General features: G+C 41.5%; 1 protein-coding gene across 1 annotated transcript in view; it reads right to left on the bottom strand.

Moving 5' to 3' along the window:
• LOC311114231 (uncharacterized protein) overlaps positions 1 to 27,004 on the bottom strand; it is a gene marked incomplete at both ends in the record, with an annotated part of 69,741 nt that overhangs the window by 2,900 nt on the left and 39,837 nt on the right. Inside the window, 8 exons of the mRNA XM_084189494.1 lie at positions 6,981 to 7,079; positions 7,283 to 7,578; positions 14,430 to 14,543; positions 14,685 to 14,866; positions 18,399 to 18,510; positions 18,665 to 18,793; positions 19,021 to 19,169; positions 22,310 to 22,322. Coding sequence (XP_084045620.1) covers positions 6,981 to 7,079; positions 7,283 to 7,578; positions 14,430 to 14,543; positions 14,685 to 14,866; positions 18,399 to 18,510; positions 18,665 to 18,793; positions 19,021 to 19,169; positions 22,310 to 22,322 — 1,094 coding nt within the window. The remainder of the gene's footprint in view (positions 1 to 6,980; positions 7,080 to 7,282; positions 7,579 to 14,429; positions 14,544 to 14,684; positions 14,867 to 18,398; positions 18,511 to 18,664; positions 18,794 to 19,020; positions 19,170 to 22,309; positions 22,323 to 27,004) is intronic.

The raw sequence follows: 27,004 nt of genomic DNA, 5'->3' as shown, positions 1-27,004 counted from the left end.
TCACAGAGACATTTAACATGAATACAGAGATGAACATCACGGAGACATTTAACATCACAGAGATGAACATCAAAGAGACATTTAACATCACAGAGATGAACATCACAGAGACATTTAACATTAATACAGAGATGAACATCACAGAGACATTTAACATTGACACAGAGATGAACATCACAGAGACATTTAACATTAATACAGAGATGAACATCACAGAGACATTTAACATTAATACAGAGATGAACATCACAGAGACATTTAACATGAATACAGAGATGAACATCACAGAGACATTTAACATTAATACAGAGATGAACATCACAGAGACATTTAACATTAATCCAGAGATGAACATCACAGAGACATTTAAAATTAATACAGAGATGAACATCACAGAGACATTTAACATGAATACAGAGATGAACATCACAGAGACATTTAACATGAATACAGAGATGAACATCACAGAGACATTAAACATTAATACAGAGATAAACATCACAGAGACATTTAACATTAATACAGAGATGAACATCACAGATACATTTAACATGAATACAGAGATGAACATCACAGAGACATTTAACATTAATACAGAGGTGAACATCACAGAGACATTTAACACTAATACAGAGATGAACATCACAGAGACATTTAACATTAATACAGAGATGAACATCACAGATACATTTAACATGAATACAGAGATGAACATCACAGAGACATTTAACATTAATACAGAGATGAACATCACAGAGACATTTAACATTAATCCAGAGATGAACATCACAGAGACATTTAACATTAATACAGAGATGAACATCACAGAGACATTTAACATGAATACAGAGATGAACATCACAGAGACATTTAACATGAATACAGAGATGAACATCACAGAGACATTAAACATTAATACAGAGATGAACATCACAGAGACATTTAACATTAATACAGAGATGAACATCACAGAGACATTAAACATTAATACAGAGATGAACATCACAGAGACATTAAACATTAATACAGAGATGAACATCACAGAGACATTTAACATTAATACAGAGATGAACATCACAGAGACATTTAACATTAATCCAGAGATGAACATCACAGAGACATTTAACATTAATACAGAGATGAACATCACAGAGACATTTAACATTAATACAGAGATGAACATCACAGAGACATTTAACATTAATACAGAGATGAACATCACAGAGACATTTAACATTAATACAGAGATGAACATCACAGAGACATTTAACATGAATACAGAGATGAACATCACAGAGACATTTAACATGAATACAGAGATGAACATCACAGAGACATTTAACATCACAGAAATGAACATCACAGAGACATTTAACATTAATACAGAGATGAACATCACAGAGACATTTAACATTAATACAGAGATGAACATCACAGAGACATTTAACATGAATACAGAGATGAACATCACAGAGACATTTAACATTAATACAGAGATGAACATCACAGAGACATTTAACATTAATACAGAGATGAACATCACAGAGACATTTAACATTAATACAGAGATCACCTGGTTAATGCGATACCCATGTTCTACTGTAGTGTTTTAGCGTTACTTTTATTTCAGTTCCTAGCCTGAAATCCAGACCTGTTTTGTGCTAATATCCCAGCTAGCACATAACGTTCTGAGAGATCCATTTTTCCTTAGAGCTTGATGGGAGCATGGTTGTCCTGTGGTTATTTTGCCTACAACCTTTCCACAACTTTCTGGGGATTGTTCAGGATAGTTTCTTGGCTTTGGAACATTCTCACTACATTTTAAGGAATTTTAAGGATATATCTTTTTTTTTTAATTCTAATTTAAAGGTTTTTATTAAAATCGTACAAAAACCATACATCATAATTCATTTCATTTTTCCATACCATATTTGCATCACGCCACACCATACTCACTACTGTATCCTCTCACCCTCCTCTTTCCACCCCCCCCCCCCCCATCCCTATAAACAAACCAACCAACAACCCAATAATAATATTAATACTGTGCCATTTATCAGCCACTTTACTTACCGTCATGCGTGCATACATTTTACATGTGGGCGGTCTCGGGGTTCGAACCCACTACCCTGGCGTTGCAAGCGCCATGCTCTACCAACTGATCCATACAGGATTCTAGGCTGGAAGCTCCCTGATGCCGTGTCACAATACAAAATAAATGTGTGATTAATGCCATGTGTCCTATCCAGGGGTGGGACTTTCACCAAATTCTGAAATTGCATTTTTGTCCCCCCCAGTTTTATAATTGCACTGTGATACAAAAGGGGCATCGGTTTGCTTTAGGACCATGCGGATGCCTCAGAGCGGTCAGGTAGGCTGTTTGGTGGTTTCATCCAGCTGGATTTAGGACCGCGCCGACACCACAGAGCGTGCGAACAGAGCCAGCTGTTGTCTGTGTGTGTTGTGCTGTTTCTCTGAGTTGGGGCGGCAGGTAGCTTAGTGGTTAAGAGCGTTGTGCCAGTAACCGAAAGGTCGCTGGTTCTAATCCCCAAGCCGACTAGGTGAAAAATCTGTCGATGTGCCCTTGAGCAAGGCACTTAACCCTAATTGCTCCTGTAAGTCGCTCTGGATAAGAGCGTCTGCTAAATGACAAAAAAAAAATAAAAATTGTAGAGCAGGTACTGGCTACTCTTTATTTGACTGATGTAGCTGGCAAGGTAATTGCTGTTTGACTTAACAACAACAATTCCCCAGTGCTGAGCTAGTAGTGGTAGTGTAACTGACATGTAACGTTTGCTAATGTTTCATCCCCTCTCGACTGAAGTTCTGTCTGAAGTGAATGAACTAGCTAGCTATCTAGCTAGTAGCTACCACAGCCAGTTCAGCTCTAGCTATCTAGCTAGTAGCTACCATAGCCAGTTCAGCTCTAGCCTCTAGCTATCTGGCTAGTAGCTACCACAGCCAGTTCAGCTCTAGCCTCTAGCTATCTAGCTAGTAGCTACCACAGCCAGTTCAGCTCTAGCCTCTAGCTATCTAGCTAGTAGCTACCACAGCCAGTTCAGCTCTAGCCTCTAGCTATCTAGCTAGTAGCTACCACAGCCAGTTCAGCTCTAGCCTCTAGCTATCTAGCTAGTAGCTACCACAGCCAGTTCATCTCTAGCCTCTAGCTATCTAGCTAGTAGCTACCACAGCCAGTTCAGCTCTAGCCTCTAGCTATCTAGCTAGTAGCTACCACAGCCAGTTCAGCTCTAGCCTCTAGCTATCTAGCTAGTAGCTACCACAGCCAGTTCAGCTCTAGCCTCTAGCTATCTAGCTAGTAGCTACCACAGCCAGTTCAGCTCTAGCCTCTAGCTATCTAGCTAGTAGCTACCACAGCCAGTTCAGCGCTAGCCTCTAGCTATCTAGCTAGTAGCTACCACAGCCAGTTCAGCTCTAGCCTCTAGCTATCTAGCTAGTAGCTACCACAGCCAGTTCAGCTCTAGCCTCTAGCTATCTAGCTAGTAGCTACCACAGCCAGTTCAGCTCTAGCCTCTAGCTATCTAGCTAGTAGCTACCACAGCCAGTTCAGCTCTAGCCTCTAGCTATCTAGCTAGTAGCTACCACAGCCAGTTCAGCTCTAGCCTCTAGCTATCTAGCTAGTAGCTACCACAGCCAGTTCAGCTCTAGCCTCTAGCTATCTAGCTAGTAGCTACCACAGCCAGTTCAGCTCTAGCCTCTAGCTATCTAGCTAGTAGCTACCACAGCCAGTTCAGCTCTAGCCTCTAGCTATCTGTCAGGTAGCAGTATCTAACAGCTGTTGTGTTTATGGAAATGTTCTGTAGCCTTGTTTTGTCCCGTTTCAACAGAAGTAAATGAACTTGGCTCATTTTCGCCTGTTGATGTACCATTAGAGCTAGCCAAAAGTTGGCTAACAATAGCTATTATTTTAGCCTCAATCACACTAGTAGACCTGAATCAAATGATGAAACAAGCGGCCAAATGATAGAAGACCAATATTCTGATGTTGTTTGACAATGTGAGTTTTTATCAGTATACTGTAGTAATGTTACATTATTGATCTCCAATGTAACGTTATTGATCTGCAATGTAACGTTATTGATCTCCAATGTAACGTTATTGATCTGCAATGTAACATTATTGATCTGTCAGTTTCCCTATCTAATCCCCTACTTTTCACACGGACACAGTATAAACAGCTCTTCAGGCTTCACTGTCATGGTGCACAGTCAGTACACAACACTATGATCATCATGTCTTAGCAGGATCAGATGGTGACCGGTGTCCCAGCAGGGTCAGACAGCCAGGGAAGACCAGCCTACGGAGATCAGGTGAATTTTGCAGTGTATTATAACAATCAGTGAATGGATACAAAGTTCCATCTTGAGTTGATGGGTAGGCTACAGACTGGGATCTGGGAATAATGGTCATTTCAATTATTGAACCATTGTTTCCATTCTTGGCTAATATAATGTATAAATGTACACCAAGGTAATTATTTGTCTTGCCTCATCTGAGCAGGATCAGATGGTGACAGGTGTTTCAGCAGGATCAGGCAGCCAGGGAAGACCAGTCTGTGATGGAGCTGAGGAGCCAGGGAAGACCAGTCTGTGATGGAGCTGAGGTGAATCGTTGCAGATACAACACTTTATTCTCTCTGTGCAGCAAACACTGGACAAGCCAGATGCTTTTTTAAGGCAGTCTGACAAACCTCTAAAATTGATTTCCAAACTGTATCAAGGGTTGATAGAGGCTTTTCCCGATGACACAAAACATGTAAAATAAAAATGTGAGGAAGACCTGGTAGAAGCTATTGATGATGATGAATGGATACAGATATGTTTGAATGCCCAGTCATGTTCATATCATCTCAGACATAAATTACTGAAGTTTAAGACCATCCATAGAATGTTTTATATGCCAGTGAAACTGAATATCATGCACTCAGAAATGTCATTCCTCTGCTGGAGGTGTAAAACACAAAAGGGGACTTATTTGCATATCTTATGGTCTCGTGAAGGCTGGCTGAATTCTGGCAAAGAGTATGTTATTTTATCTCCGCATGTCTACAGATTCTCCCTTCTCCCTGTTTTTGTTTGCTTGGAAATGTTAATACTGGAGACTGTTATCAGAAGATAACTGTGTAACCTAGCATTTATAGTGGCTAAGAAATGCATTGCCATTAATTGGAAGGTTGGTGGACCCCTAGGGGCAGGATGGGGCAATCCAGCTATATTGTGTGCAAGTAAAAACAGTACTACAGTACTATGATATGAATTACAGTGCCCTTCGTAATTACTGGGACAGTGAAGCATTTTGTCCTCTTTTGGCTCTATACTCCAAAAGTTTGGATTTGAAATCTAACCATGACTATGATGTTAAAGTGCAGACTGTCAGCTTTCATTTTAGGGTATTTTCATCCGTATCAGGTGAACCATTTAGAAATAACAGCACTTTATGTACATAGTCCCCATTTTAGTGGAGCAAAAGTACTGGGACAAATTCACTTGTACGTGTATTAAAGTAGTATAAAGTGTAATATTTGGTCCCATATTCAAATGCAAATGGGTCTTCCAAATGGACAATGATCCCAAGCATACTTCCAAAGTTGTGGCAAAATGGTTTAAGGACAATAAAGTCAAGGTATTGGAGTGGCCATCACAAAGCCCTGACCTCAATCCTATAGAAAATGTGTTGGCAGAACTGAAAAAGCGTGGGTGAGCAAGGAGGCCTACAAACCTGACTCAGTTACACCAGCTCTGTCAGGAGGAATGGGCCAAAATTCACCCAACTTATTGTGGGAAGCTTGTGGAAGATCTACCAGAAACGTTTGACCCAAGTTAAACAATTTAAAGGCAATGCTACCAAATACTAATTGAGTGTATGTAAACTTCTGACCCACTGGGAATGTGATGAAAGAAATAAAAGCTGAAATAAATAATTATCTATACTATTATTCTGACATTTCACATTCTTAAAATAAAGTGGTGATCCTAACTGACCTAAAACAGGGAATTTTTACTAGGATTAAATGTCAGGAATTGTGAAAAACTGAGTTTAAATGTATTTGGCTAAGGTGTATGTAAACTTCCGACTTCAACTGTATTTGGTCCCATATTCATAGCACGCAATGACTACATCAAGCTTGTGACTCTACAAATTGGATGTGTTCTCTGTTTTGGTTGTGTTTCTGATGATTTTGTGCCCAGTAGAAAAGTATGGTAAATAATGTATTGTGAAATTTTGGAGTCACTTTTATTGTAAATAAGTATATAATATGTTTCTAAACACTTCTACATTAATGTGGATGCTACCATGGTTACGGATAATCCTGAATGAATTCCAAGAAACAAAATGTGCTAGTTGTGATTCCACTTCTTGTACTCATGATGTTTGGCATGACAAGGAGTGGCAAGGAGTAGAATGTTATCACAAAATAGACTGGTACCCAGGCTAAGAAGATCCCATAGGGTTGACAGCCTGTTTTGCGAGGGAGACTTGGCAAGACTTGGTTAGCAGGACCAGGCTAACTGTAGACTTACAGTAGTTAGCAGGACCTGGCTAACTGTACACTAAGATAACAGGACCTGGCTAACTGTAGACTTAGTTAGCATGACCAGGCTAACTGTATACTAAGATTTCAGGACCTGGCTAACTGTAGACTTAGTTAGCAGGACCAGGCTAACTGTAGACTTAGTTAGCAGGACCAGACTAACTGTATACTAAGATAACAGGACCTGGCTAACTGTATACTAAGATAACAGGACCAGGCTAACTGTAGACTTAGTTAGCAGGACCAGACTAACTGTATACTAAGATAACAGGACCTGGCTAACTGTATACTTAGTTAGCATGACCATGCTAACTGTAGACTTAGTTAGCAGGACCAGGCTAACTGTAGACTTAGTTAGCAGGACCAGGCTAACTGTAGACTTAGTTAGCAGGACCAGGCTAACTGCATACCTAAGTTAGGCTAACTTTACCTGGAGGTGAAGAGAGCCTTCTCGTTGATCATCTGGACTCTGAAGATGTTGACAGCCTTATAGACGTCTATCACATCCTGGTACTTCTCCAGTAGAGGCCTGGAGAGAGAGACAGGTTAGAAAAGTGTCACTCCACAATATTACCACACTAGATTAAACACAACAATGTGGAGTTGAGACGTTATAAACCTCCATAGGCAATCAATGTCATCAATATCAATCAGCATACATTACATCATCAATATCAATCAGTATACATTATATTGTATCAGTTGTAATACATTATAATATCCTCAAGATACCTGTAATATGTCCCTGACTTGTCCTTCTGGTTCCTCTGGTCTGACTGGTCTGACTTCATGTCCTCTCCCCCCCACTGGTAGCAGGGGCAGGGGAAGAGGTTTAGCCTTGGGTACAGGCAGGGGCTGGGGCCTGGTCTGGTCCTCTCTCCCAGGGGCAGGTGCTGTGCCAGGTAAGGTCTGAGCAGGGCTCTGGGCAGCAGAGACACCAGCCAGTAGATGGGCTCCTCATGCACAATGTCATGGAAGCTCTGGAGGTACTGACGCACGGCTGCAGAGGGCTGGATGGAGGACAGGTTCTGTAGGCAGGAGGAGGAGGAGGAGGAGGAGGAGGAGGAGGAGGAAGAGATGGAGGAGAAAGAGATGGAGGAGAAAGAGGACGAGATAGAGGAGGAGATGGAGGAGGAGGAGATGGAAGAGGAGGAGATGGAGATAGAGGAGGAGGAGATGGAGGAGATGGAGGAGGAGTAGGAGATGGAGGAGGAGTAGGAGATGGAGGAGATAGAGGAGATGGAGGAGGAGGAGGAGGAGGAAGAGGAGATGGAAGAGGAGGAGATGGAGGAGATAGAGGAGATGGAGGAGGAGGAGGAGGAGGAGATGGAGGAGGAAGAGGAGGAGATGGAGATAGAGGAGGAGGAGGAGGAAAATCAAATTACATTTTATTTGTCACATGCGCTGAATACAACTGGTGTAGACTTTACAATGAAATGCTTGCTTACGAGCCCTTCCCAACAATGCAGAGTTTTAAAATAATAATACAAATAAAAGTAACAAAAGGAATAAAATAATGTACACAAGAATGGAGCTATATATAGGGACTATCAGATCAATGTTGTTTATTTAACCTTTATTTAACTAGGCAAGTCAGTTAAGAACAAATTCTTATTTACAATGACGGCCTACACCGGCCAAACCCGGACAACGCTGGGCCAATTGTGCGCCGCCCTATGGGACTCCCAATCACGGGCCGGTTGTGATACAGCCTGGAATCAAACCAGGGGGGTCTGTAGTGACGCCTCAAGCACTGAGATGTAGTGCCTTAGACCGCTGCGCCACTCGGGAGCCCAATGTGCAGGGATAGGAGGTATTTGAGGTAGATTTGTACATGAAGGCAGGGTAAAGTGACTGCAAAGTTGGGTTGGAACTCGAAAGATGTCATCCTTCTCCATTGGCGCCATCTTGGCATAAACCAAGAGGAGGAGACAGGTATTAGGTATCAGAGGAGAGACAGGTATTAGGTATCAGAGGAGAGACAGGTATTAGGTATCAGAGGAGGAGACAGGTATTAGGTATCAGAGGAGAGACAGGTATTAGGTATCAGAGGAGAGACAGGTATTAGGTATCAGAGGAGAGACAGGTATTAGGTATCAGAGGAGAGACAGGTATTAGGTATCAGAGGAGAGACAGGTATTAGGTATCAGAGGAGGAGACAGGTATTAGGTATCAGAGGAGAGACAGGTATTAGGTATCAGAGGAGAGACAGGTATTAGGTATCAGAGGAGAGACAGGTATTAGGTATCAGAGGAGAGACGGGTATTAGGTATCAGAGAAGAGACAGGTATTAGGTATCAGAGGAGAGACAGGTATTAGGTATCAGAGGAGAGACAGGTATTAGGTATCAGAGGAGAGACAGGTATTAGGTATCAGAGGAGAGACAGGTATTAGGTATCAGAGGAGGAGACAGGTATTAGGTATCAGAGGAGAGACAGGTATTAGGTATCAGAGGAGAGACGGGTATTAGGTATCAGAGGAGAGACAGGTATTAGGTATCAGAGGAGGAGACAGGTATTAGGTATCAGAGGAGAGACAGGTATTAGGTATCAGAGGAGAGACAGGTATTAGGTATCAGAGGAGGAGACAGGTATTAGGTATCAGAGGAGAGACAGGTATTAGGTATCAGAGGAGAGACAGGTATTAGGTATCAGAGGAGGAGACAGGTATTAGGTATCAGAGGAGGAGACAGGTATTAGGTATCAGAGGAGAGACAGGTATTAGGTATCAGAGAAGGAGACAGGTATTAGGTATCAGATGAGAGACAGGTATTAGGTATCAGAGAAGAGACAGGTATTAGGTATCAGAGGAGAGACAGGTATTAGGTATCAGAGGAGAGACAGGTATTAGGTATCAGAGGAGGAGACAGGTATTAGGTATCAGAGGAGAGACAGGTATTAGGTATCAGAGGAGAGACGGGTATTAGGTATCAGAGGAGAGACAGGTATTAGGTATCAGAGGAGAGACAGGTATTAGGTATCAGAGGAGGAGACAGGTATTAGGTATCAGAGGAGAGACAGATATTAGGTATCAGAGGAGAGACAGGTATTAGGTATCAGAGGAGGAGACAGGTATTAGGTATCAGAGGAGAGACAGGTATTAGGTATCAGAGGAGAGACAGGTATTAGGTATCAGAGGAGAGACAGGTATTAGGTATCAGAGGAGAGACAGGTATTAGGTATCAGAGGAGGAGACAGGTATTAGGTATCAGAGGAGGAGACAGGTATTAGGTATCAGAGGAGAGACAGGTATTAGGTATCAGAGGAGGAGACAGGTATTAGGTATCAGAGGAGAGACAGGTGTTTTACTCTGTGGCCTGCTGAGATGCGGAGGTTCTGTAGGTAGCAGAGAGCTTGTTACTTAGTCACTGCTACTAGCCGGCTAACAGCCAGTAGTCTATAACCTGCACCTTAGAGACTGCTGCCCTATGTACATAGAGTCATTCAACACTGGTCACTGTAATAATGTTTATATACTGTTTTACCCATTTTATATATATATACCGCATTCTAGTCAAGGCCTATCCTATGTAACTACTGCTGTCCACTTCATATGTATACTGTATTCTAGTCAAGGCTCATCCTATATAACTACTGCTGTACCAGTGTTAATTTTGGCACTCTTTTTTAAATATTTAGTCTAGTCTTAGTAATTTTGACAAAAATATAATTAAGGCGTTCTTCGGCTGTCCCCATAGGAGAACCCTTTTTTGGTTTCAGGTAGAACCCTTTTTGGTTTCGGGTGGAACTCTTTTGGGTTCCATGTAGAACCCTCTGGGGAAAGGGTTCTGCATGGAGCCCAGTGGGGTTCTGCCTGGAACCAAAAAGGGTCTTCAAGGGGTTCTCCCATGGGGACAGCCGAATAACCCTTTTAGGTTCTAGATAGCACCTTTTTAGGGAGCTTTTCTGCTGTACTGTATTTGTTGCTTGCGCTGCTGGATACAAAAGAAAGGGATTCTTAAAATCATATTCTTACAAATCTAGCTACAAGACTCAGGAATGTAGGTTGGATGTCTGTTGTACATTATTTATGTTTTACATTAGGCTGGCGTTGTACATTACATACACACCTGTATATGTATGTGTTTGTATGTGTGTCTTTCAGAGGTGTTGGGTTAAAAGCGGAAGTCACATTTCGGTTGGACATTGTGTGCAATTGACCAATAATGTGATCGTAATCTTAATCTTGCATTGTACATTAGGCTGACTGACTTCAGATCAAATAACAGCAGGCATTCCTTCAAGGTGCTGTATTCAGTCAAATAACAGCAGGCATTCCTCCAAGGTGCTGTATTCAGTCAAATAACAGCAGGCATTCCTTCAAGGTGCTGTATTCAGTCAAATAACAGCAGGCATTCCTTCAAGGTGCTGTATTCAGTCAAATAACAGCAGGCATTCCTTCAAGGTGCTGTATTCAGTCAAATAACAGCAGGCATTCCTCCAAGGTGCTGTATTCAGTCAAATAACATCAGGCATTCCTCCAAGGTGCTGTATTCAGTCAAATAACAGCAGGCATTCCTTCAGGGTGCTGTATTCAGTCAAATAACAGCAGGCATTCCTTCAAGGTGCTGTATTCAGTCAAATAACAGCAGGCATTCCTCCAAGGTGCTGTATTCAGTCAAATAACAGCAGGCATTCCTTCAAGGTGCTGTATTCAGTCAAATAACAGCAGGCATTCCTCCAAGGTGCTGTATTCAGATCAAATAACAGCAGGCATTCCTTCAAGGTGCTGTATTCAGTCAAATAACAGCAGGCATTCCTTCAAGGTGCTGTATTCAGTCAAATAACAGCAGGCATTCCTTCAAGGTGCTGTATTCAGTCAAATAACAGCAGGCATTCCTCCAAGGTGCTGTATTCAGTCAAATAACAGCAGGCATTCCTTCAAGGTGCTGTATTCAGTCAAATAACAGCAGGCATTCCTTCAAGGTGCTGTATTCAGTCAAATAACAGCAGGCATTCCTTCAAGGTGCTGTATTCAGTCAAATAACAGCAGGCATTCCTTCAAGGTGCTGTATTCAGTCAAATAACAGCAGGCATTCCTTCAAGGTGCTGTATTCAGTCAAATAACAGCAGGCATTCCTTCAAGGTGCTGTATTCAGTCAAATAACAGCAGGCATTCCTCCAAGGTGCTGTATTCAGTCAAATAACAGCAGGCATTCCTTCAAGGTGCTGTATTCAGATCAAATAACAGCAGGCATTCCTTCAAGGTGCTGTATTCAGTCAAATAACAGCAGGCATGCCCCAAGGTGCTGTATTCAGTCAAATAACAGCAGGCATTCCTTCAAGGTGCTGTATTCAGTCAAATAACAGCAGGCATGCCCCAAGGTGCTGTATTCAGTCAAATAACAGCAGGCATTCCTCCAAGGTGCTGTATTCAGTCAAATAACAGCAGGCATTCCTTCAAGGTGCTGTATTCAGTCAAATGCCAGGAACTTTTCCTGTTTAACGTTTCCGTGTGTTTAATTTAGCAAACATGAGGAGATTTTCCTGTTTAACGTACTCTGACCTACCTTGATTTGCAAGCAGCTATTGTTCTCCTCTGCTGAGGTTTTGAAATCTAAGATCTTGCACACACACAATAGCACAAACACTGTGGTGGCCTCTTTCTTTGTCTGTCTTCCACATCATTTACTGGACATTGCACATTCTAGGTCTTTTATTCTACAATTTGGGACCCCATTTAAAAGCCAAAACCAACCATTGCCTAAAACTCTCAGAGTCGTGTGGACAGCCTGGTCTCATAGACTAGACGTAACACAGTAAATGTAAATCCGGGACACTCAAATTAGTATGATATGTTACATTTGGTATGGTTACATAAGAAGGATGGTTACTTATGGCAAAAAATGAAAGTAGGGTAGTTGGTCGGGGTGGATGGATGGGCGTATAATGCGAACGTCTAGAAACCCAAAGGTTGCGAGTTCGAATCTCATCGCGGACAACTTTAGCATTTTAGCTAATTAGCAACTTTTAAACTACTTACTAATTTATTGCTACTTTGCAACTACTTAGCATGTTAGCTAACCCTTCCCCTAACCCTAACCTTAACCATTTTAGATAACCCTAATTTTTTTAAAAAAAGAAGCCACTACTAAAGGACAACAATAAGAAGAAGAGACTTGCTTGGGCCAAGAAACACGAGCAATGGACATTAGACCGGTGGAAATCTGTCCCTTGGTCTGATGAGTCCAAATGTGAGATTTTTGGTTCCAACCGCCATGTTCTTTGATCTCCGCATGTGTGGTTCCCACCGTGAAGCATGGAGGAGGAGGTGTGATGGTGTGGGGGTGCTTTGCTGGTGACACTGTCTGTGATTTATTTAGAATTCAAGGCACACTTAACCAGCATGGCTACCACAGCATTCTGCAGCGATACGCCATCCCATCTGGTTTGGGCTTAGTGGGACTATCATTTGTTTTTCAACAGGACAATGACCCAACACACCTCCAGGCTGTGTAAGAGCTATTTGACCAAGAAGGAGAGTGATGGAGTGCTGCATCAGATGACCTGGCCTCCACAATCACCCGACCTCAACCCAATTGAGATGGTTTGGGATGAGTTGGAACTCAGAGTGAAGGAAAAGCAGCCAACAAGTGCTCAGCATATGCGGGAACTCCTTCAAGACTGTTGGAAAAGCATTCCAGGTGAAGTTGGTTGAGAGAATGCCAAGAGTGTGCAAAGCTGTCATCAAGGCAAAGGGTGGCTACTTTGACGAATCTCAAATATAACATATTTTAAGATTTGTTTAACACTTTTTGGGTTACTATAAGTGTTATTTCATAGTTTTGATGTCTTCACTTATTCTACAATGTAGAAAATAGTAAAAATAAAGAAAAACCCTTGAATGAGTAGGTGTGTCCAAACTTTTGACTGGTACTGTTTATATTTATTAAAATATGAATATCATACAGTGGACACATAAGCCCATAGCCCTATACATGCAATGCCCTGATATGTTTAGTGCTCAAATCTCTGACAGCTGAACCGTGAGGTGGACAATTATTGTTTTAGGAAAGTAGCTTAAAACGCCCTCAAAAATAGGTTATATAGGAATAGTGTTTTTGTTATTTGTTATAGGCTGTTTTTAAGGGCACGTAAATGTGGCTAATTTGGCCAACATCCCTGGTTTATTGATGGTGCTGGCTGCGCCAGGTTGGATCTGAATGCATATGGATGTCCGTAACATTTCTCAAATGCCCAGTAAATTAAAATCTTCCCTGTCATGTTGTTCGGTGCCAGATTTTCCTTAAGAAAACTCTGAAATGGCATATTGTTTTTATGAAAATGTTAGAATATTGACATGAAAATCTGTCGCCAATTGGATTGAAACCAAGCTATAGACACCCTAAAAGCCAATTTAGGGAAATATTATTTGAATGCGAAAAGACTATGAACTGAACTGAATGAACTAAAGGGAATATTATTGTAATGATAAAAGACTATGTACTGAACTGAATGAACTAAAGGGAATATTATTGTAATGATAAAAGACTATGAACTGAATGAACTAAAGGGAATATTATTGTAATGATAAAAGACTATGAAGTAAACTGAATGAACTAAAGGGAATCAAAAAAGGGGAAAGAAAACAGAAACTTGAAACTATTGATTCTGTTTTGGGTCTAAATACACTAAAACTTGAGTAATAGAATTTGAATTTAACCAAAACAAAAAAAGGGTTCAATAAGGTTACTGGTTCATTGAAAAGGTTAATGGAAGGTTAATTGATTATTAAATGATTAATTGATAAATCACCTACTACATTCCAGTTGTTTTTTCTTGCTATACGTCCTCTTACATTGTATATTAAGATATACCTTACATTTTATATTAAGATATATCTTAAATTGTATATTAAGGTTGTTATAAGAGCGTCTTGCCAGGTGTGGTGGAGTTTGGTTCTGGGCCTCCTTCAGAGACTCCTGGTAGCGTTGATGTGTTGTCTGGAGAAACAGCATGATGTCTGGGGGACCCTGGACTGTTCTGATCAGCACCTGGCACTCACACACACATTTAGCAGACACTGTTATCCAGAGCAACTTATCTTAAGATAGCTAGGGACGACAACCACGTATCACAGTCATAGAAAGTAAAACTTTACGGTATTCGTTTTATTTAATGTATTTTCCTTTCACCTGCAGCATGGTGATGACTCTGTCCAGGTATAGCACCTCCTGGTGGCAGAAGTCAGCGTAGCAGCGGGCAGGCAGACGTCTGGAATACATCCCTCTGAGGAAGGCTGAGTAGAGGGTCTCATCTGCTACTCTCTCACTGGTCTCCCACAGGACGTCATAAATACTCACCTCTTCAACCAGTTCTGGGGGGGAGGAAAAAATAAATAAAAAATTTGCTTTGGTGCAGTTTTCACAAGTATGTGTTACATTTTAGCAACTCTTAGTACAAAACTCAAAACAGATAATCAAAAAGGCAGCCGTTTCAAAACTCTAAACACATTTTCTATTGACTATTACAACACACAAAGTCATACAGTCACTTTTACACCCAAACTTAATCAGTGTTTCATCTAGAAAATACATGTTTCACATTGCAATATGAAGTAATTGTTTTTCACAGTGCAACGCTCACATTTCTTTCGATATGATTCTCTTCTCATTTGTTAAAATACATTTTACTATTACCCTAATATACCTTTTATGTAGCAGGAGTTTTTATCCCAAGTCACAGCAGTGAGTCTACACATTTTCGAATGTGACCCCAGCGGGAATCAGACCCACAACTCTGGTGTTGCTAGTGCCATGCTCTAATACTAATTGAGCCACACAAGACACTACAATATATGAGCGCAATACAATACATGATTACAATACAGGTGGAAGATGTATGATCGCCATCCCCATGAGCATACCGCCCACCTTCAGGCCATGGATGAGGCATGCAATGACATCAATCCAGAACTATGTCAGGCTTGGATTTGACATGCCAAAAAGGTTTTTCCCCAGGTGCATGAACAATGAAGACATTTACTGTGATGTCGATGAGAACCTATGGCAAAATGCTCCAGACAGGCTTGATGCAAACTAGCGCCTGCTAAACATTATGTTTCTTTCATTCATTTAATTTGTTTCATTTGATTACAGTACACCTACAGAACCAGTCACAAGCTTGGACAAACCTACTCATTCAAGGGTTTTTCTTTTTCTAAACTATTTTCTACATTGTAGAACAATAGTGAAGACATCAAAACTATGAAATAACACATATGGAATCATTCAGTAACCAAAAAAGTGTTAAACAAATCAAAATATATTTTAAATTTGAAATTCTTTAAAGTAGCCACCCTTTGCCTTGATGACAGCTTTGCACACTCTTGGTATTCTCTCAACCAGCTTCATGAGGTAGTCACCTGGAATGCATTTCAATTAACAGGTGTGCCTTGTTAAAAGTTAATTTGTGGAATTTATTTCCTTCTTAATGCGTTTGAACCAATCAGTTGTGTTGTGACAAGGTAGGGTTGGTATACAGAAGATAGCCCTATTTAGTAAAAGACCAAGTCCATATTATGGCAAGAACAGCTCAAATAAGCAAAGAGAAATCTACATTGTAGAATAAGTGAAGATATCAAAACTATGAAATAACACATATAGTAACCCAAAAATTGTTAAACAAATATTAATCATATTTTAAATTTGAGATTCTTTTAAGTAGCCACCCTTTGCCTTGATGACAGCTTTGCACACTCTTGGCATTCTCTGTCTAAGGGCTATTTGACCAAGAAGGAGAGTGATGGAGTGCTGCATCAGATGACCTGGCCTCCACAATCACCCGACCTCAACCCAATTGAGATGGTTTGGGATGAGTCGGACCGCAGAGTGAAGGAAAAGCAGCCAACAAGTGCTCAGCATATGTGGGAACTCCTTCAGGACTGTTGGAAAAGCATTCCTCATGAAGCTGGTTGAGAGAATGCCAAGAGTGTGCAAAGCTGTCATCAAGGCAAAGGGTGGCTATTTGAAGAATCTCAAATATAAAATATATTTTGATTTGTTTAACACTTTTTTGGTTACTACATTATTCCATATGTGTTATTTCATAGTTTTGATGTCTTCACTATTAATCTACAATATAGAAAATAGTAAAAATAAAGAAAAACCCTTGAATGAGGAGGTGTGTCCAAGCGTTTGACTGGTAACGTCTGTTGTAATTATATCGGAACAATACATTTATTTTTTGCATCAAGGATTGTGAAATATGTCTTCATTTCCCCAAAACTATTCCAAATACTATTTGAACTCTTCCAGGCTTGTTTTGAGATTGGCATTATTTGTATAGTACAAATCCATAATCAAGCCTATCCCAAAATCCTCCAAAAAAGGACCCTAAAATCACACTGAACTATAGAGGGATTAGTACCATTAGCGCTATATGTAAATTGTATTCCTGCATTCTAAATAACAGGCTCTCCCACTATCTAGAACAGTCTGGTCAGCTTGCTGATTAACAGAATGCTTTAGGAAAGCCAGAGCGTTTGATGGGAATTGTTTTGTTATGTAACTTAGATTGACGCATCGGTGCATCAATCGACTCTAGGTGGTTAAATAGCTTACCTCTGTTTGTTTTTTTCAAGCGATCAGGGAAAATATATTTTGCTGAAGGGAGGGCCATCCAATTTCATTTCAGAGAGGTTCGATTATATAAAGTTTTTAGGATATTATTTGGGGAAGAACTATGATGGTGCACCTAGTGGAAGTAGTTTAGAAGTTTGTTAGTGTTACATTTTGTAGGCTGGTTTAGTAGAGGGAGTGACCGTTGTAAAACTAGTTGATGGTAGCCGTCAGTGGGTTGTAGTAGTAGTAGTAAATAGCCCAGGCTATTTTAGATAGGTAGGTCATGGGTTAGCTATAGTAAGTGGGGTCGCTATCGTAGCGTGGCTAGCGTGGGGGTTGTTATAGAGGGTAAGGTTAGTGGGTTAGAGTGAGCTGTGTGGTATAATCAGTGTGACATGCTTCCACAGTGCTACAATTAGAACATTCTAAACGTTATATGGCACTTACTTCAACAGTGGGAAGTTAGCTACATTAAAGTAGCTGATGCAGTTACCAAAACAGCTGTATAGTTTGATTGGTAGAAGTTATTTCTGTGTTATAATGTTAGGTTTGAATAGAAGAGAAGTGGACTAAAAAATATGCTCTACGTTTTTGCAGAAGCTGCTGGGAAAAGTGGTCAAAATAGCTGATAGCTGATTGGTGTCAAAAGTCACATTGTTTACAGTGAATAGAACGTTGGAAGTCAGTTTTTAACATGGGAGATTTAAATAATGGCATCTTTAGAATGTTGAAGATATCCCATTAAAGTGGATGAGGTTTTCTAGGAGGATGAAAAGCTTAATAGTTTAAAAACAATTTCAGACCTGTCTACACGTTTTAAAGTTTGAATGGCGTAGCGTTCTCAAGTGCCATTAAACATCAGACAGCTGTCATCTTTATGGCAGAGTGCTCCACGTTTTTGCCGAAGCTGCTGGGGAAAGTGGTCAAAATAGCTGATAGCTTTACAATGAATAGCAATGGTCCTAGACACACCTACCTCTCTCGTGTGCTTGCTTCTGACTTGCTAATGCTGCTAAACCAGATCTAAAAGAACATGAAAAAAAAAGACATGAATGTAATTTACTGTTAATGTGGTCTCTGCAAAAACTTGGCCAGGTACAAGACAGTATTATCCCGCTACCTTGTCTCCATCGAACACACGTAGAACCTCAGCTCTCCACAGGACACGTCATTCCATCCCTGCCCAGCTGTTGCCAAGGCAACAAACAATAACACCAGTTATTTCAATGTCCTCAGAGAGAGAGAGAGAGAGTGTGTGTGTGTGTGTGTGTGTGTGTGTGTGTGCACCTCCAGTGTGTAGCTCCATACAGTTCTCCCCCTGTCCAGAGTTACTGGGCTCATCCTCCTCCCAGTAAAAATGGTCAACAGCTGAGCCGTCACTCCACAGCCACATCCCCTCCTAATCACAGGAAAACATTGATTGATTGATTGATTAATGGATTGAAACCACTTCTTTTTGTTTTTAAACCAAAAGTATGTTGAGATTTTACCTGTGTAACCTGTAGACATTACTAAACATTTGACTGACTGACTGACTGATTAACCCAGTGTACCTGAGCTGCGTCGTAGCCTCCCATCCAGACCGGCTGGTCTGTGTGTCTCCTGACCAGGTCCTGGACAAACACCTGTTGACCCGGGCTGTGAACCGACACTAGATTCCCTCCGTGCTGGGAGCAGTACGACTGGAGGGACAGTCAGAGAACACTGTGTTAGCCCGCTGAGCTAAAGCCCCGGCATTACCTCGGGGAGCTAAGATCAACGCAAGCTAGAAAATGACATTTCCTGAATTAAATGTGCGCCTGATTTTAGCATCATTCTATTACCATGGAATTGCCCTAAATCAATGCCTAACCAACTCTACTACAAGTTGGCCTTTAGTTTCTCTGTCTCTCCCTATTACAAGTGTTACCTCTGCTGTGGACCAGGTGGCCCAGACGGGGTAGAAGGAGAAGCAGCGATGCCCATTCTGATGCCATCCGGCTGGGCATGGTGACTGGGGCTCCACCCCCACCACCTCCTGGTCTGTGGTGTTCACCACCCCCGAGGCAGCATCCACCCCTGGAACAACAACAACAACACACTTAGTTTAACCGGTACATTGGAAGCAATCAATGGAATAATCCCAAAAGTGCAAACTATGCTAAGATCAAATAGCACCTCAAATATTCTATAGCATTTAGAATGGTGTTTTCCCCAGATACAATGCTATTTTACAGTAAACTAATGGACAACAGACTTTCAGCACGCTTACAGGGAAGGACATTCAACATGCACGGCACTTACGCAAATGACTGATGATTGGCTGAGAGAAATTGATGGTAAAAAGATTGTGGGGGCTGTTTTGTTAGACTTCAGCGCGGCGTTTGACATTATCAATCATAGTCTGTTGCTGGGAAAACGTATGTGTTATGGCTTTACACCCCCTGCTATATTGTGGATAAAGAGTTACCTGTCTAACAGAACACAGAGGCTGTTCTTTAACCAGTTTGACAGTTACTGTTTACACACACAGTTTGGTTTCAAGTTTCATATTGACCTTTTACGAGGTGCAGAGCCATCACTGCACAACAAAGCAGCAGAGACATCCTGCCAACCGATCTGCTGAGATAACCATGACAGTACATATCATAACAACACAACTTCACCTTTAATAACTTTTAATAGTGTTAAAGGGAGACTGCGAGATTCTGGCATCCTTCTTCCCAGAGTCAGATCAAATCAGATCAAATCAAATGTTATTTGCCACATGCGCCGAATTCAACAGGTGTAGACATTACAGTGAAATGCTTACTTACAAGCCCTTAACCAACAATGCATTTTTTAAAATCTATATATTTTTTAAGTGTTAAGTAAAAAACGAAAGAAGAGACGGAGATATCGTGGACGTAGGTCGGGGTGCCTTGTGAGGATCCGACTGCCTCTTCCATCATTCCTATTAGCCAATGTTCAATCATTCAATTGGACGACCTAAGATTGCGGAAGTCGTGGATACCATTTGTATGTCTCTGTGTGCAGTATGAAGGAAGGTAGTGGTTGTTTCACCAGCCAATGCTAACTAGCATTAGCGCAATGACTGGAAGGCTACAGGTACGTGACTTGACGTCGACAGGTACGGTCGCATTGCTAATGTACCTGTAGACTTCCAGTCATTGCGCTAGAATCTCCCAGTATCCCTTTAACATAACTTAGTTTAAAATTACATCACATGACATGACATCACATGACATGACATAATGTAAGTTAAGTTAACAAAATATAACATAACATGACATAACATAGCACAACTTTACTTTTAACTTACATAACTTAACATGACATAACATAGCATGTACTAAAGTGAAAACAGAGCAGTTACATCTGTAACGTAGTACATTACCTGTACGCTGATAAATCAGAGAATGTTGAGCGTACCTGAGATGGCTAGTAACACAGTGACAGTAGTAGTAGTAGTAGTAGTAGTAGTAGTAGTAGTAGTAGTAGTGGTAGTAGTAGTAGTAGTAGTAGTAGTAGTAGTAGTAGTAGTAGTAGTAGTAGTAGTAGTAGTAGTAGTAGCAGTAGCAGTAGTAGTAGTAGTAGTAGTAGTAGTAGTAGTAGTAATGGTAGTAGTAGTAGTAGTAGTAGTAGTAGTAGTAGTAGTAGTAGTAGTAGTAGTGGTAGTAGTAGTAGTAGTAGTAGTAGTAGCAGTAGTAGTAGTAGTAGTAGTAGTAATGGTAGTAGTAGTAGTAGTAGTAGTAGTAGCAGTAGTAGTAGTAGTAGTAGTAGTAGTAGTAGTAGTAGTAGTAGTAGTAGCAGTAGTAGTAGTAGTAGTAGTAGCAGCAGTAGTAGTAGTAGTAGTAGTAGTAGTAGTAGTAGTAGTAGTAGCAGTAGTAGTAGTAGTAGTAGTAGCAGTAGTAGTAGTAGTAGTAGTAGTAGTAGTAGTAGTAGTAGTAGTAGTAGTAGTAGCAGTAGTAGTAGTAGTAGTAGTAGTAGTAGTAGTAGTAGTAGCAGTAGTAGTAGTAGTAGTAGTAGTAGTAGTAGTAGTAGTAGTAGTTGCTCAGGGGATCTGCTCTTTTCTACCTGTTTCTGGCTTGGATTAGTCACTGTTGCGGAGGAGTGAAATGAGATGAAGTGAGGGCATTGGAAGAGATGAGGAAAGTATAAGGTACTGCAGAGCAGCGACCAGCCCATGTCCTCCTCAGCCCCGCCCACTATCAGTAGACTAGAATCACATCAACAACCTGCTATTTCTAACAACACATTTCCTGCTCAGACAGAAAGCATATAATGGAGACACAGAGCATACCCCTCGGGCACGCACTAACCTTAAAAAGTATAGTAAATCAACAAAGAAACTTGGTTGCAAAAAAACATCTTTGCATCCTAACAAATGATTATTTAGGATTAAAAAAGGACTTCAGGCTAGACTTGAATGTTTAAAACCAGATGGAAAGTATTGAGAAATGATAATGGACCTATATATATATGTATACATTAGAAATAACTGCCGTTTTTCTGGCCTGCAAATTGATTTTGAAAAACAAATTAATTATAATTATAAATTATAATAATTAATTATATGCCATTTAGCAGACGCTTTTATCCAAAGCGACTTACAGTCATGCGTGCATAATTTTTTTTGTGTATGGGTGGTCCCGGGGATCGAACCCACTACCTTGGCGTTACAAGCGCCGTGCTCTACCAGCTGAGCTACAGTCCAAAAACTGTCCCTCTGTTGAATTTCAAAATCCCTGTTATAATTATTGTTAAACCTACCCCTGATGTAAAGGGACAACAGGACAGAGAGAGAGAGAGAGAGAGAGAGTTACAACACTGTATATAGACATAATGACAATTTAAATGTCTTTATTCTTTTGAAACTTCTGAGTGTAATGTTTATTGTTAATATTTATTTCACTTTTGTTTACTATCTACTTCACTTGCTTTAGCAATGTTAACATACGTTTCCCATGCCAATAAAGCCCTTAAATTGAATTGAAATTGAATTGAGAGAGAGAGAGAGAGAGGGAGAGAGAGAGAAAGAGATACTTTTTTTTGTCTTTCTTTAATGATACATCCTAATTTCATTTCATTAAAACCTCCCTTTAAAAACAAAAAGCCCCTGTGCTGCATACTCACCTTGCCCTCTACCCCACGATACAAAACAACACCACATATCACAATAACTAAAACCTCACCACTTCTACAACTGTATATCCAACCTGTCTTCCCCAGCTGTACAGACGGAGGGAGAGAGAGTGTGAGTGAGAGAGTGAGAGAGATTGTGTGTGTGTGAGTGTGTGAGAGAGAGAGAGAGAGAGAGAGAGAGAGAGAGAGAGAGAGAGAGAGAGAGAGAGGCAGAGAGAGCTCAAAGACATTGCTCCTGCATTTTTAACAAAAAATATAGATTTTAGAGTCAGATAAAGTAGGATTTTTTGGCAGGGACATATACAGGATGCTACCCTCCACAACATAACCTTCATTCCAAACCAAAACTCCAAACCTTTGGACGGAATTACCTGGAAAGCTTTCTACTACCAAGGATTACTATTCTCAAACTATACAGCAAATGCTCTGGCGAACAAACAGAAACCTGAAAACACCATCCAACCTGGAACTGAGTGAGTAATGTTTAGTATGAAGCTATTTTTCACTTTCAATAACCAAGAAGAAAAATACATTACAATGATATATTTTATTTTATAAGGACTGAATGCTAAGGCTACCAAGCTTAAACTTGCTACAAAGAGATACAATTTCAATTAGCACTGACATGTGAAGTGAGAGGTGTCAAAGCCCTTGAGCCCAACAATGGCAGGAGAGTCGTACAGTCTACCCCAACTAAATGGAGAGGCCTTAGAAGCACCCCCCCCCCCCCACTGTTCAGAGGTCATTAAAATACAGTACCCTCTGAATGTAAAAAACAACAAGACACGAAAAGAGTACAAATTGAAACTTATTTTGGGGAAGCACGAGACACTTTTTGCTGATTTGTATAAAAATGGGAACATAAGCAACCTTATCTTCCACACAGACCATCCCCTGGCATGGCACAGTGCTATACTAGCACACTACCCCTCTGTTAAGAGGGGGGGTGTTAGCGACGGGTGGAAACTCAGGATACTGGACAACGAGGACTCTGAGTCGTCTAATATTAATCTCTATAAATCTGGAACCGTTTTGGTTCAAGGCAACACCAAACAGTTCCAGCTGGACTTTCACCTAATCAAAGAAATAGCTCAGCAGGAGAAGCTCTCCCTTGAGAAAGATACCCCCACCCCGAGCGGGTCAGACCAGACCTCTTCATTAAATAACCCCACAGAGCAACCCCAAGCAGAAAGTCAACTTCCCAGCACAGAGTACTACTCCCTCATTGAAATGAAGGATACATTCACCCAGCTGGAGGTAAGGCAGGTGGAGCTGGAACAGCAGGTGAACACACTCCAGTCAGCACAGACCCAGACAACAGTCCAGCACAACAACACCCCCTTAACTAGACCTGGAGAGCTGGAGGTAGAGAGAGACATGTCTGCACTCTGGACTGTGGTGAGACAACATCAACAGGAGAAAGAGCAGGAGCAGGAGAAGAACAGAGCACTAGAGGAGAGGATCAGAGTGCTGGAGGAGAAGGTGAGAACGATGACGGGTGACATTGAACAACCCATTAGAGAACAGCCCACCTCAGATCCTGGCCAAAGTCTCGACACCGCAGCAGAACAGTACACCCTAGACCCTGACCATAGCCTCGACATCACACCCAGACAAACAAATGAAGAACCCCAAGCCCTGGGGACCCCAACCCCTCTGAGCAACCCCCCAGTCAGACACCCTGATAGCCCTCATGACGACCCCCCCACACCCACTGAGGACATACACAAGCCACAGATTGTACTCCTTATGGACTCAAACGGGAAATACATACAAGAAAATAAACTTTTTCCAAAACACACAGTGTCTAAACTCTGGTGTCCAATCACCCAGCGCGCCCTAGACCTTCTGTCTGAGGACCGACTAGGATCACCCAGCCACATAATAATACACACAGGCACAAACGACCTGAGAACACAGCAGGAAAGGGTGGCCACATCACTCAAGGGAGTGATAGAAAAAGCTTCTTCTATTTTCCCCAACGCACAAGTGGTTATCTCCACCCTGTTACCACGAAAATACTTCCACCCTGCTACCATACAGCGGGTAAACGCAAGTATTTCCCGTGACTGTGCATCAAAACCAAATGTCTTCCTGGTCCACCACTCCACCCTGGACGTGAACAGCCTTTATGACCAAGTCCACCTATACAAGGCAGCAGTGCCCACCTTCGCCCGGACCCTAAAGGATATCGCCCTCAACCGCAGACCCAACACCTCACACAGGAGCAACAGATCAACAGACACCCCGCCCAGACCAGCGAGACACTCTCCCAGACCTGCGGGACCCCCCCCCCCAGGACCTGCACATAGAGGACCCCCGCAGAGAGGACCTACATCCAGACCACAGCACCATCAACCACATCTACACCCACACCCCCACCAATTAACTCCCCCCCAAGTCAACCATGCCCACACCCCATTTAGGCCCCCTCAGATCAGACTTATGCCCCTCCTACCCACGCCAAGCCCCCCACTCCCACAAAGAGGGCCTCAACATGAAAGTCACACATACGCCCAGGCCGTGAGCAGGCAAACAGGCCCAACACCCACTCTTACACTAGCCCAAGCCAATGGCATGTACCAGATGCTCAGCAGGCTCTGCTCACAATTACTGGCCTGAGGCCAAATCACACAACCAACAACATTAGACACTTTATGGAACACAAAGCCTTCACTATTTCATCCTGGAATATCCAAGGTCTGAGGTCATCTGCCTTTGGCCTAAAGAGCAGGAATCTGGACTTCACCAAAGAAATCGGAAATACAGACATTGTCATCCTACAAGAAACATGGTATAGAGGAGACGGACCCACTGGTTGCCCTCTAGGTTACAGAGAGCTGGTAGTCCCATCCACCAAACTACCAGGTGTGAAACAGGGAAGGGACTCAGGGGGTATGCTAATTTGGTATAGAGCAGACCTAACTCACTCTATTAAATTAATCAAAACAGGAACATTTTACATTTGGTTAGAAATTCAAAAGGAAATTATCTCAACTGAGAAAAATGTCCTCCTGTGTGCTACCTATATCCCCCCACTAGAATCCCCATACTTTAATGAAGACAGTTTCTCCATCCTGGAGGGGGAAATCAATCATTTCCAGACCCAGGGACATGTACTAGTCTGTGGCGATCTAAATGCCAGAACTGGACAAGAACCTGACACCCTCAGCACACAGGGGGACAAACACCTACCTGGAGGTGACAGCATTCACTCCCCCATATGCCCCCCTAGGCACAACTACGACAACATAACCAACAAAAACGGGTCACGACTCCTGCAGCTCTGTCGCACACTGGGTATGTACATAGTCAATGGTAGGCTTCGAGGGGACTCCTATGGTAGGTACACCTATAGCTCATCTCTTGGCAGTAGTACTGTAGACTACTTTATCACTGACCTCAACCCAGAGTCTCTCAGAGCATTCACAGTCAGCCCACTGACACCCCTATCAGACCACAGCAAAATCACAGTCTACTTGAACAGAGCAATACTCAATCATGAGGCATCAAAGCCAAAGGAACTGAATAATATTAAGAAATGCTATAGATGGAAGGAAAGTAGTGTTGAAACCTACCAAAAAACAATTAGGAAACAACAAATTCAATCCATTCTAGACAACTTCCTGGACAAAACGTTCCACTGTAATAGTGAAGGTGTAAACTTGGCAGTAGAAAACCTAAACAGTATATTTGACCTCTCAGCTTCCCTATCAAATCTAAAAATCTCTAACAGAAAACCAAAGAAAAGTAATAACAGTGATAAATGGTTTGATGAAGAATGCAAAAACCTAAGAAAGAAATTGAGAAACCTATCCAACCAAAAACATAGAGACCCAGAAAACCTGAGCCTACGCCTTCACTATGATGAATCACTAAAACAATACAGAAATACACTACGGAAAAAGAAGGAACAGCATGTCAGAAATCAGCTCAATGTAATTGAAGAATCCATAGACTCTAACCACTACTGGGAAAATTGGAAAACACTAAACAAACAACAACACGAAGAGCTATCTATCCAAAACGGAGATGTATGGGTAAACCACTTCTCCAATCTTTTTGGCCCTATAACAGAGAACAAACAGCAAAAAAATATACATGATCAAATGCAAATCTTAGAATCAACTATTAAAGACTACCAGAACCCACTGGATTCTCCAATTACATTGAATGAACTACAGGACAAAATACAAACCCTCCAACCCAAAAAGTCCTGTGGTGTTGATGGTATCCTCAATGAAATGATAAAATATACAGACCACAAATTTCAATTAGCTATACTTAAACTCTTTAACATCATCCTTAGCTCTGGCATCTTCCCCAATATCTGGAACCAAGGACTGATCACCCCAATCCACAAAAGTGGAGACAAATTTGACCCCAATAACTACCGTGGGATATGCGTCAACAGCAACCTTGGGAAAATCCTCTGCATTATCATTAACAGCAGACTAGTTCATTTCCTCAGTGAAAACAATGTACTGATCAAATGTCAAATTGGCTTTTTACCAAATTACCGTACGACAGACCACGTATTCACCCTGCACACCCTAATTGACAAACAAACAAACCAAAACAAAGGCAAAGTCTTCTCATGCTTTGTTGATTTCAAAAAAGCTTTTGACTCAATTTGGCATGAGGGTCTGCTATACAAATTGATGGAAAGTGGGGTTGGGGGAAAAACATACGACATTATAAAATCCATGTACACAAACAACAAGTGTGCGGTTAAAATTGGCAAAAAACACACACATTTCTTTCCACAG

Source organism: Coregonus lavaretus, assembly GCF_964263955.1.
Source record: "Coregonus lavaretus genome assembly, contig: HAP1_SCAFFOLD_608, whole genome shotgun sequence".
NCBI classification, from domain to species: Eukaryota; Metazoa; Chordata; class Actinopteri; order Salmoniformes; family Salmonidae; genus Coregonus; species Coregonus lavaretus.
The sequence above is the reverse complement of the archived record's forward strand: the minus strand, read 5'-3'. Positions and strand labels throughout refer to the sequence as shown.